The sequence below is a fragment of the Sus scrofa genome, chromosome 5, assembly GCF_054392235.1.
Source record: "Sus scrofa isolate SSC_HxYL_T2T_F1_AM1 chromosome 5, Sscrofa_HxYL_maternal_Yorkshire_Landrace_v2.0, whole genome shotgun sequence".
Classification (NCBI taxonomy): domain Eukaryota; kingdom Metazoa; phylum Chordata; class Mammalia; order Artiodactyla; family Suidae; genus Sus; species Sus scrofa.
Window position 1 is genome coordinate 94,852,393 of NC_139387.1, and position 12,801 is coordinate 94,865,193.

General features: G+C 43.4%; 2 protein-coding genes across 24 annotated transcripts in view; one reads left to right on the top strand and one right to left on the bottom strand.

Annotated features, from left to right (window-relative positions):
• The window catches only part of AMDHD1 (amidohydrolase domain containing 1), a 42,270-nt gene that overhangs the window by 29,075 nt on the left and 394 nt on the right, over positions 1-12,801 (bottom strand). The gene's annotated exons all lie outside the window — the stretch shown is intronic.
• Positions 1-12,801, top strand: part of CCDC38 (coiled-coil domain containing 38) — a 47,025-nt gene that overhangs the window by 11,617 nt on the left and 22,607 nt on the right. For 12 of the 23 annotated variants that reach the window (XM_084957544.1, XM_021092738.2, XM_021092737.2 and 9 more), the window contains 4 exons: positions 345-510; positions 5,726-5,790; positions 7,976-8,139; positions 8,257-8,337. In XM_084957544.1, the coding sequence (XP_084813670.1) occupies positions 345-510; positions 5,726-5,790; positions 7,976-8,139; positions 8,257-8,337 (476 nt within the window). Of the gene's footprint in view, positions 1-344; positions 511-2,787; positions 2,993-5,164; positions 5,445-5,725; positions 5,791-7,975; positions 8,140-8,256; positions 8,338-12,801 lie in introns of those variants that run through there. The other 11 variants (XM_084957564.1, XM_084957553.1, XM_084957560.1 and 8 more) reach the window with 4 other exon arrangements.

The following is a 12,801-nucleotide window of genomic DNA, read 5'->3' on the forward strand; positions in this document are numbered from 1 at the left end:
CCACAGAAGCAGTCCTTTGAAATCAGTGGAATTTCCAAGTTGCCTGCATTCTGAGTAAGACAAGTGTGAACAAAGAGCAGAAAAACAATCCCCCCAGTGTCCTGTGTGTGATGTCCAAGCCCAGTCGAGGTTGCATGTTCTTATCTTGTGCTCATCTTCAAATGAGAAGGAACTGAAAACTAGGCACGATCTTTTGGACATACAGGCTTGAAGTGGCTTGTTTAATGAGTTAGTAATGAGAAAAAAGGCTTTCTTCAAGTGATGTTTTTACATACGAATCACTATTTTAAGACAACATTATTTTGCTATTTTAGAAATTCTTTTAAACTTTTTCATTTGGGCAGGAAAAATTTATAAACCACAGCAAGAAAGTCTACCAAAAGTCTACTTTTTCATCCCGAATGAAGAGTCGTTCCCACCTGGGCCAAATAGCCATCTTCACCGACAGAGCTGGTACCTCAACTGAAAAACTGGGACTAGATCCCACTCTTATTCTCAGATTTACAGATGGTAAGTCCAAATTACTGTGTGTCTAAGAATATCGTTTTGAATATGATTTTTTTTCTTTCTCTTTTTTGCCTTTTTGCCTTTTCTAGGGCCACTCCCGTGGCATATGGAGGTTCCCAGGCTAGGGGTCGAATCAGAGCTGGAGCCGCTGGCCTACACCACAGCCACAGCAACATGGGATCCAAGCTGCATTTGTAACCTATACCACAGCTCATGGCAATGCCGGATCCTTAACCCACTGAGCCAAGCCAGGGATCGAACCGCAACCTCATGGTTCCTAGTTGGATTCATTAACCTCTGAGCCACGATGGGAACTCTGAATATGAATTGTTAATGTCCGTTTGGGGGCTTTTCTGGAAGTGAGAAAACAAAGGATGCTGTGTCATCCTATGGTAGGGGGGTTTTTATAAATGGAGGTTGAGAGTTGGGAGAAGATCTGTCTTAAAAAAGAAAAGTGTATGTTTTCCAAGGAATAGTCGGTTACTCATTTGCATGGTTCTAAGGAAGAAAATCACTGCCAAAATGACACTGTGTGAGAGGCAGTGGCTCTGGCCACTTACACTCAGTGCTCGATGTAGACATATAGAAACTTTTCAAAGAGGAGCCTTGATTGTCCGTGGCATAGAACTCACATATTGAGAATCAGGAAGCTCATAGAATTAAACCAGTTTGCCTGTTGTTGAAAAGAACATAACCTGTTTTCATGATCTTTGAAGGCAACCTGTTAAAATACTACAAGCCATTAATTATTGCTCTATGAAAGAGGGCCTTGGGGGTTTCTTACCAGACCATGTGTCTCTAAATGAGATGGATGACAGTTCGAAGCTAACGAGGTTGAAGTGATGAATGCCAGGATGACGGGGTCATCAAATCTTCCTCCAGACATGTCTTGTCCAGATTTTTAAATTGAAAATTCAAAGGAAGAAAGGTAGGATGAACACACATCAGGTGCCCAGGACGTCTTATGGTAACTTAAAAAAAAATTTCTCTGGCTCCCCAAATCCATGTACTTTCCCAAATTCTGAGAGAAAAAAAATCTCAGGAGAACAAGAAAACCACCCAGGAAAGGACTTTGCCCTCAGCAGTTAATGTAGAAGAAGGAAGCCGTGTTGGTTTACGTAGCGGCTCTTGGAGGTACACAGTCTGCCCTGTGATCGTGTGCAGAAGAGGCCAGTGTTGGGCAGCAGGGCAGTACCAGCGGCTGTATACACAGGTCTAGTTCACCTCTGTCGAGGGGGGACCTCTATGTCATCAAGAGTACTTGAAATTAGTGTTCCTGTTGTGGTGCAGTCAAAATGAGCCCGACTAGTATCCCATGAGGATGTGGGTTCAATCCCTGGCCCCACTCAGTGGGTCAAAGGATCCAGTGTTGCCATGAGCTGTGGTGTAGGCTGCAGATGCAGCTTGCTGTGGCTGTGGTGTAGGCTGGCAGCTGTAGCTCCAATTCGACCTCTAGCTTGGGAACCTCCATATGCCGTGGGTATGGTCCTAAAATGAAAAAAAAAAAAAAAAAAGAACCCTTGAAATTATCCACAATGCATTTTAGAAAGAGTTCTATATAAAGCGGCTTGCTTCAAAAATCCTCACCACTCTTCATCGTTCTGAGATGACCAGAGGGCATGGCTTTTCCTACGACCCCATTCAGCCCCCCTGCTGGTTAATGGAGGGGTTACTGATCGCTTAAATGACACGTATGTCAAGTCTTGTTCAATAAAACTGGGGAGGGGGAATAAAGAGTAAATGACCTTTGTTAGACTCTTCAAAGGAAATGGTAAATTCATCTGGTATTCTCCAAGGTCTGACTCTGTCAGCCACAGAGCACAGGCTGTCTATCTGTTCCTGACAGATAAGCAATTTGGACGTGTTCCTTTAAAATAAAGAAGTCCCGGAGTTCCCGTTGTGGCGCAGCAGAAACGAATCTGACTAGGAACCATGAGTTGCATGTTCGATCCCCGGCCTCGCTCAGTGAGTTAAGGATCCGGCGTTGCCGCGAGCTGTGTTGTAGGTCGCAGATGCGGCTCAGATCCTGCATTGTTGTGCCTGTGTCCAGGTAGCTGTAGCTCTGATTGGACCCCTAGCCTGGGAACCTCCATATGCCGCAGGTGCAGCCCTAAAAAGCAAAAACAAACAAAACAAAACAAAAATTTATATATAAAATAAAGAGGTCCCCCCAGACTCTGTTTCCAAGCAGGAGTTGAAAAACTCCCATTCCCCAACCCTCTTACATTTCCTGCCTGAATTCTGGTCAAAGACAAGCCCAGGTGATACCTTGTAAAATGAGCCCCTACATGGGGAGGCTGGGTTATTCCATTTCCGTGTGGGCAGCAGTGGCAATCCGCCAGATCACCATCAAAGACAGGACATGGGCAGCGGTCACGGCCGCGGCCACATCAGGGGCTGCTCAACAGAAGCGCCACTGCCATTTCCGCTGCCGTGCAGCCTGCAGCCTCACCTCCGTCTTGCTCTCAAGGCGCCACAGCTCTGGGTGAGTTTTCTCGGTTGCAGTTCTGCACAGACGCGGGTCCCTCGGACGGGCTGTTACCTCCCCAGGGGGATGAGGTGCTTTGGTGTCACTACTGCTTTGATCAAAAGAGCCGCCTGAGAGCTAAAATAGCCAAGATCGGAAACCCGGTCTCTTTCGAGCTTATTTTCCAGTCATCCAGCATAAGTGACCACACGGAAAGATGCAGTAAATATTTCCATTCTTTTTTTCCATAAAAAAATGTTTAAGTAAAGTGAATCTAATTGGGTAAACATGGCAGGTTGAGGTCCACGTTAAATAACACCAGGAGGATGCAATCTGCCAGATCTGTTACGTGGAAAATTCTACAGGGGAATTGACCTTCACGCTTAAACAAAAAAAGGGCATTGGAAAAAGGTAGTGGGGGGTGGGGAGAGGAGGCGGTGTTTGTTATAGATAAAAAGCGGACTTTATGAGTCATACAAAATGAATTGATCTTTGTTTAGATTTTAATTTTTTTTTTTTTTTTTTTTTTTTTTTTTTTAGTTCTAAAAAGTTAGTTTTGAGACAACTAGGGAAATTAGAACCCAGATTGGTATAAGATAGTACTATGGAATTATTCCTTTTGTTTGATAGAGGCACTGTGGCCATGTCTTATAACCTTTTAATCTGATAGAGTTACACACGCAAGTATTTATGGATGAAATGATGACTATGGCTTGGATTTGCTGGAATAGATCCCAAGAGGGAAAACAAGGTGCGGCAATAGGTGATGCGAGGTGGATAAAATGTTGATAATGTTCTAGCAGGTGAGAGGTACGTGGGGCTCATTATGCGACTTTCATGAATGCTGATGATTTCTACGAAGAAAAATTTTTTAAGTGGTCAAAAAAAACCCTACATGCTAACTAGCTTCATTTATGTTATTTAATTCTCAACAGAACACTGTTAAATGTTTTTGCCTCCTCTCCCCTCTGATGCAAATGGCTCCATGAGGTTGAGCCACTTACATCCTAAGGGGATGCAGAATTCAAACCAAGGCCTATCAGACGCCAAAGCTTAGCATCTGTCACTCACCATCACAGAGCCGTTTACTAAGAATTAGGACAATCACCACTGCTATTATTATTGGCTTGGAAATTTAAGTGATTACTCACCCCAATTATATTTCCCAAATAACAATAGTTGACAATTATCAAGAGATAACCAGAGTTCCTGTTGTGGCACAGTGGAAATGAATCTGACTAGCATCCATGAGGATGCATGTTCGATCCCTGGCCTCGATAAGTGGGTCAGGGATCCAGTGTTGCCGTGAGCTGTGGTGTACGTCGCAGACCAGGCTGGGATCTGGCATGGCTGTGGCCGTGGTGTAGGCCAGCAGCTGTAGCTCTGATATAACCCCTAGCTTGGGAACTTCCATATGCTGTGGGTGCAGCCCTTAAAAAAGGCAATAAAAAAAGAAATTTCCCTGTGATTTGTAATATGTTGCTTCATTCCTTCCCACATCACCATCACGGGGTGGAGAGTCGCAGCAATGCTCCCCTTAGGCTAATTCCTGACAATAAACCACGGTAATAAGCCATGCCTCGATTTCAGTGGCTTCTAAGGACAGAGGTTTATTTCTCATTTGCTGTTCAATCTGGTGCTTTTCACTGAGTCCTGCACTAGAGGAATGGCCCTGCTCTGTTACGCGATGGCAGTTATGGCAGAAGAAGAACCAATGTGGGTCTTGAAACTTCTGCTTGGAAGCAACACAAGTCCCTTCCACTCCCATTCCTTGAGCCAGACGAGGCAGAGGTCAAGCCTGTTATCCCCAGGGCGGGAGAGGGGAGCTCCTTACAGAGAAGGCAGGAAACCTTGGGAACAGTACTATCATCTACTGCAATCAGTCGCCTCGTTATACAGATGAGCAAACCGAGGCAGGGAGAGGGCAAGGAATGTACTCAGCCTCCCTCGTGAGGAAGAGGTGGAGGCAGAACAGCCCCAGGGAGAGGGGGTTCTCGGGGCAGCACAGCCTCTCTGGTTATTTGGGAAACACTCTTTTATTTCAACTTCGGTTTACGTTGTGATTAAGAGATTTTATTCTATACTACATTTTGTTGGTTTTTCAGGCAGTGCACGTTATATGTTGAAATGCGTGTATAATTTTTTATATACATGCCTTTAATTTAAATTTAATATATAATTTTTCCACAGGGAAGCAGCCTTGGAAGGAAACGACACTTTCCTCTTGCTAGACGTGAATGCTAGGTGTCATCTTTTCCTTTCCTGCCACACACGTGATCTCCACAAACACATTTTGCCTAAGGATTTCGGTTTTCTGTCTAGATCAGCCAAAACATTAGCTTGAAAACAGTTCAGTCTTATTTAGCACAGACTTAGGGCGTCCTATGCCCCTTCTGTTGCTCATTAGCCGTGTGATCTTGGACAAGCATCTGGACATCTCTGAGCTTTAGGACCTCACATACAGGACGGGGTTAGTAATAAGAACCTTACTGGGGTTATAAATAGAATTAAGCTAAATTATGCATTTAAAGTGTCTCACGAAGCTCCTGGAATATGATGGACATAAAATACAGTAGTTAATATTATGAAAGTAATTTCTGAGTAGTTAGAAAAAAGTGTATCCCAAGGGATAGTATTTTTTTTAAGTCAGCTATATACTGTATACAATAATTTAGGACATAGCTTTTGTTTTATACAACATCTTTGAGGGATAATGAACCAAACCTAAGTCTATTTCAATTTTCTTTACAGGTGCAGACGCAAAAAGGACCGTCCATGAATTTATTAATGACCAGAGGGACAGATTTCTGCTTGAGGTAGTTAAAATAATTGCTTTCTCCCACTAGTCCAATAGAAGACTTCCTGCCCATTCTATCTTCCCATTACATGCTTCAGATGCCGTGCCCTTCCTATCTTGAAGAGCTATCCTTTTCTTTTTTTTTCTTGCTTTTTAGGGCTGCACCCACAGCATATGCAGGTTCCCAGGTGAGGGTTCAAATCAGAGCTACAGCTCCCGGCCACTGCCACCGCCACAGCAACTTGGGACGAGAGCTGCATCTTCAACCTACACCACAGTTTAGGACAACACTGGATCCCTTTTTTTTTTTTTTTTTTTTTTTTGGCTTTTTGCTATTTCTTGGGCCGCTCCCATGACATATGGAGGTTCCCAGGCTAGGGGTTGAATCGGAGCTGCAGCCACCGGCCTACGCCACAGCAACAGTGGATCCGAACCGCGTCTGCAACCTACACCACAGCACACGGCAACACCAGATCGTTAACCCACTGAGCAAGGGCAGGGATCAAACCCGCAACCTCATGGTTCCTAGTCGGATTCGTTAACCACTGCGCCACGACAGGAACTCCGGCAACACTGGATCCTTAAGCCACTGAGGGAGGCCAGGGATCAAACCCATGTGCTCGGGGATGCTAGTCAGATTCGTTTCCTCTGCGCCACAACAGGAACTCCTCTCTCCTCTTCCAAACCCACCTTGACCTGGCTTGTGTTCTCCTTACTCCACCAACACTACCGCTATTGCCAAATTCAAGTGGTCAGTTTACAGTCTTCCTTCTGCTTAACTTCCAGCAGTTGTTGGCCCATGTGATCACCCTCCCTTTCCTGAAACACTCTTCAGTTGGTTTCCAGGACCCACGATGTCTTGGTTCTTCCCTAACACGGGCAGCTCACTCCTTCACCATTTTCTTGTTCCTCTTCACCCTGATCTTCCACTACTGGAAAACCCCAGGGCTCACAGCTCACCCAGCACCTCTTCGACCTCCTCCAGACCTGAGGCTTTCAATGCCACTGCCTTGTTAGCAGCTTCCAATTTTACTTCTCTAGCCTGACTTTCTTTCCTGAACTCCAGGCTCAACAACCATAACCATGTTTTGTTTTGTTTTTAAGATTTTAATTTTTTCTGTTATAGTTGGTTTACAGTGTTCTGTCAATTTGTACTATGACCTAGTCATACACATATATATTCTTTTTCTCACATTCTCCTCCATCCTGTTCCATCACCAGTGACTAGATAGAGTTCCCTGTGCTATACAGCAGGATCTCATTGCTTATCCACTCCAAATGCAAGAGTTTGCATCTTAACATCTCTACTTAGAAGCTCTGTAGGCATCTCAGACTTCCTATTTCCAAAGCTGCCCCCCCATACCTTGCCCTGCCCCTGCAAACCTGAATCTCAGGCAACACTCCCTATCTAATTTTTGGCAGTTGTTTCTTTAAAGTTATCTCATTTACATATGTTAATTCACTTATATTATAGTGTATGTGGCTTTGTTAATCATTTGTCATGCATGGCATCGAAAACCCACATGCATTCTTATGCATCAAAAAATCAAGGCCAGCTATAGAAGTTACTACAACTTCTCACCAGGGCACTTTGAGGCTGGCACTCCCGCCCCTGCCCCAGGCTGACTTGGAGGAATCCCTGGAACCCGGTTCTCCTGAGCTACTTTCTTCCAGAGGGCCTGTGTGGTGGGGGCAGCCCCATTTCCCAAAGCCCAGAAAGCACGGGAGGGACAGCTGGATAACTCCGGGTGGACCTGCTCTTTGGAGGGATGGCGAACAATTCTTTTTTTATATTTTGGGGATGAAGCTTGAGGGGACACATGGCTATTGTGATGTGTGGCACCATTTGGGTTTTTGGTTTTTTGGCCGTGCCCATGGCATGCATAAGTTTCGGGGCCAGGGCTTGAACCTGAGCCACAGCAGCTGCCCAAGCCACAGCAGTGACAACTGCTGAACCACCAGGGAACTCCGGGAGGAACAATATTGCGTCTCTTTATAACAGTGAAAGGCATTCGTCTCCCTTCTAACGATCCCCAAAATAAAATCCCTTCCTGAAACAAAGGCCACAGCCCCAAGATTTGGCACGTCCTTACTCTAGTACAAAACCATCCCAGACCAGACAAGCAAGTTTTCCCTTTGTTACGAGATGATGCTAAAACGGTGGGCACGTGTTCTTGATGCACTTCTGTTTTCAATATTCCTAGTTTGCTCTGTCAACCAAAAGAAATACAATTCAAAAGTATGAAAAACACACCACAATGAAGGAAAGGCAGCTCATGAAAGCAGAAAAAAAACTCCAAGAAGACGCAATGGCCTTTGAAGAGTTCCTTCGAGAAAATGACCAGAGATCTGTAGACGCGCTTAAAATGTTCGTCTTTTCATTCTGTTCAGATTGCTTTTTTCCTTTCCTCGCTCTTTTTTTTTTTCTCAGTTTCTCAGAACACAGCCCAATACAAAACAAATGAACACATCTGTTTCTTTTCAGGGCAGCGCAAGAAACTATAAACAAGCTCCAAATGACAGCAGAGCTTAAGAAGGCGAGTATGGAGATACAGGCAGTGAAAAGGTGAGGCCGGGCCCTGTCTTTTCCTCATGAAATTTCCCTGCCCAACTTATCTGGCAAGACCTTGGTGGGACTAATCCTTGTCAGTTGATGATTTCTTAAGTATGATCACATTTTTTAAAATAAGTAATCTGTTGATCAAGGATCGTCTCTACCTGGGTCCCAGGACACAGTGACCTCTGGCTGAAAAAGTTCCTCTAACTTGTTACAAAACCCAAGAAATCAGTTGAAAAGAAGTAAACCAATGTTAGGGTAAACAATAAATTATTTTTGAAGTGTTTTTTTTTTTATACTAAGGCAGGATTCTTCCATTTAAAAATCTCTGAAATTGGATGCTTTTTATATTTTTACAATCATCTTACAATTATAATTGGCAGTATTTCTTATATTTGTGCTTACACGTGGTTGAAACTAACATTGATATTAAAAACCAGGACTTATAATGTCAAAAATTATAGGAGCAGGAGTTGGGGGAGAATTATTATAACACCTGCTGCACTTTATTTATTACCTGGATGTTCTCTTCCATGGTCAAGTGGATGTCACCTGATCTAATCTGAAGTCTTTCAGAGAAGCATCCTTCTGTCATATCTTTTGACAGCAGTGTCACAATCCAGGAGACTGTTAGTCTTGGTATCAAGTTGGTTAAAACTTGCTTTTTCTTTTTGAGGACTTGGTGTTTCCTTCTTTTCTAAAACCAAGTCCTAGATTCACATCCCAGACATTTTGGGGAGGACGACAATAGCTTGTCTAAAACACAGCAAATGAACTGGATGATAGTTTCTTTGAAACCAATTGCTACTAACAAAATGCGTGTTTCAAACATATTCTGGCTTCAGCAGCCTCTTCTGTTAGGAGCTTAAAATTGAAGGCGCTCCAAGAGGGAAAAATCCCCTTGCCTCCTTCCCTCCATGATGCAATTAGACGATTCTATTGACAGATCTAGAGTACCAGCCTCTATGTTTGCATACAGTATGGTAATTACACACAGTTACCCCCCACATGGCTTGGCCATAGAGAACTCGCTCGTAGTTTGTGTATCTTATCACCCTAGAAAGACGCAAAAGGTCAGGAAAAACAGGCTGGGAACAGAGCAAGGGATGAAAGCATCTGCTATTTGTTTCCTCTTCTCTTTATGGGCTTAGGCTGACCCCTGGAGGTCCTCTGCTCCAGGGAGGACCGGACATCTGTTGACAAAGAGAAGGGAGCTTGTTCTAAAGCTTTTGCTTGGAAGCTATGCAATTCTAGCCATTTTAACCCTGTTCTTAGCACATCTGAGAGGCTTTTCAATCTAAAAATACTGTGCAGAAACTAAAACAAAAAATTTTAAAAATTTCTATGGAAACACAAAAGACCCTGAATAGCCAAAGCATCTTGAGAAAGGAAAACAGCTGGAGGAATCAGGCTCCCTGACTTCAGACTTTATTATAAAGTTACAAGAATAAGAACAGTATGGTATTGGCACAAAAATAGAAATATAGATCAGTGGAACAGAAATAAGTCCATTCGCAGATGGTCAATTAATCTGTGACAAAGGAGGCAAGAATATACAATGGAAAAGACAGTCTCTTCAACAAGTGGTGCTGGGAAAACTGGACAGCTTCATGTAAAAGAATGAAGTTAGGACACACATAAAAATAAACTCAAAATGGATTAAAGACCTAAATGTAAGACCAGATACTATAAAACTCTTAGAGGAAAACATAGGCAGAACCCTCTTTGACGTAAATCACAGCAATATCTTGTTGGATCCACCCCCTAGAGTGAATATAAAAATAAACAAATGGAACCTAGTTAAACTTAAAAGCTTTTCACACAGCAAAAGAAACCATAAAAAAAAAAACCCAAAAGACAACCCACAGAATGGAAGAAAATCTTTGCAAATGAAGCAACCAACAAGGAAGGGATTGATCTCCAAAACATACAAAAATTTCATATAGCTTTATATAAAAAAACCCAATTAAAAAATGGTCAGGAGATCTAAATATACTTATCTCCAGAGAAGACATACCTATGGCCAGAAACACATGAAAAAATGTTCAACAGCACTAATTATTAGAGAAATGCAAATCCAAACTATGAGGTATCACCTCACACCAGTCAGAATAGCCATCATCAAAAAGTCTACAAACAGTAAATGCTGGAAAGGATGTGGAGAAAAGAGAACCCTTGTATACTATATGTGAGAATGTAAATTGGTGCAATCACTATGGAGAACAGCACGGAGATGCTTTAGAAAAGTAAAAATAGAACTATTATGTGACCTAGCAGACCTACTCTTGGGCATCTATCTGAAGAAAACCATAATTCAAAAAGATACATACACCCCAGTTTTCATTTGCAACACTGTTTACAATAGGCACGACATGGAAGCAACCCAAATGTCCACCAGCAGAGGATTGGATAGAGAAGATATGGTATACAATGGAATATTACTCAGCCATAAAAAAGAATGAAATAATGCCATTTGCTGCAACATGGATGGACCTAGAAATGATCATACTAAGTGAAATAACTCAGGCAGTGAAAGTAAAATATCATGAGATCACTAATATGTAGAATCTAATCAAAAATGATACAAAACTTATTCATAAAACAGAAACAGACTCAAAGATTTCAAAACCAAACTTATGGTTACCAAGGGGAAATGGTGGGGGAGGGATAAATGAGGAGGCTGGGATAGACACACTATGGTATTGGCACAAAAATAGAAATATACATCAGTGGAACAGAAAGAAAATAGTTAAGTAACAAGGGCCCACTGTATAGCATAGGGAAATCTACTCAATACTATGTAATCACCTACATGGGAAAAGAATATGAAACGGATATATATAAATGACTCATTTTTCTGTACACCCGGAACTAACACAAAATTGTAAATCAACTATACTCCAATCAAATTTAATTAAAAAATAAAAATAAGACACCGTGGTCTCTGTAGAACGGGGGGGTTGCCAATGCCTTTCGGTGGGTGATACGGGAGCCTGCCATCTGTTGACTCTTGAATATCACCCCCTACCAGCACCAAGGAGGCTCTGAGCAGAAGTGCTGACGTGGAGATACTGATAGTGGAGTGATGCTGATGAGGGCACTGGTGAGGACGGGGTAAGGCAGCCTCTGAAGGCTAAGGGTGGAGCTCCTTTTCCCAAGGACCTTCCTTGTAATTTTAAACATTCCCTCTGGATCCATTTTTTCCATGATGTTATAGGAAAGCAATGCGAGCCCCGGGGGCAGGAGGTTGCTTTCTGTCCCAGTCACTGGGTATTGTTGGTGAGCACGTGGGTCTGTGTGGGTCTGTGTGCTGGGTTTGCCATTTACCAGGCAGATGACTTTGCAAGTCGTTTATTTCTCTTTTCAAATGATAGGAATAATAGCATGTATTTAAAAGTACTGTACTTTGGGGTTCCCGTCGTGGCACAGGGGAAACGAATCCAGCTAGGAACCATGAGGTTGCAGGTTCGATCCCTGGCCTCGCTCAGTGGGTTAAGGATCCGGTGTTGCCGTGAGCTGTGGTGTAGGCTGGTGGCTACAGCTCTGATTGGACCCCTGGCCTGGGAAACTCCATATGCTGCGGGTGTGGCCCTAAAAAAAAAAAAGACCAAAAAAAAAAAAAAAAGGTCATGACACCATAAAGCTCTTAGAAAAAGCCATAGGCAAAACATTCTCTGACATAAATCATACCAATCTTTTCCTAGGTCAGTCTCCCAAGGCAATAGAAACAAATGGGACCTAATCAAACTTATAAGCTTTTGTAAAACAAAGGGAACCATAAGCAAAATGAAAAGGCAGCCTACAGACTGGGAAAAAAATATGTGCAAACCAACAATGCAACTAGCAAGGGTTTAATTTTCAAGCTATACAAACAGCTCATACAGCTCAATAACAACAAACCAAACAACCTGATGGAAAAATAGGCACCCAAACTTCTGCCCTTTTTGTAGAATTTCCTCAAGGACGCATCTCCCAGTTGTAAGCCAGTGCAGCTTGGAGGGTGCAGGCCTGATCTGGGAGTACTTCAATGTCTACTGAGGAAGTCATTTAATTTTGTCGGCAGCTTCCATCCCCGCAAGGGAATAGGGCATTTGGGCACATACAGGAAGCTGGGATTTGAGTATGTTTCTGCAGGTATCTAGATCAGAGCTAGAAAAGTGGGGAGTGCACAGGTCAAACCCCCTGAATGGTCATCTGATTGAAGCAGGAATGTGCCTCAAGGGATTTCACCTGAGCCAGAGAGCCCCCCTGGATGGAGCTGAATATCCGGGTGGGTATGGGGAGGGGAGTCCAATCCCTTCTGACTGCCTGGTAAGGAGGGCAGGAGGCCAGGCCGGCCCTGGCTCTAAGGAGGATTGTTGGTGGAGGCCTCGGCACCACATGCGCGAGTTTCCCCTGCACACGGTGGGGCATTCACTCGAGATCATCATTAGGCTCCGATTCAGCCAAGACAGGCTCTTTGGAGGATCTACC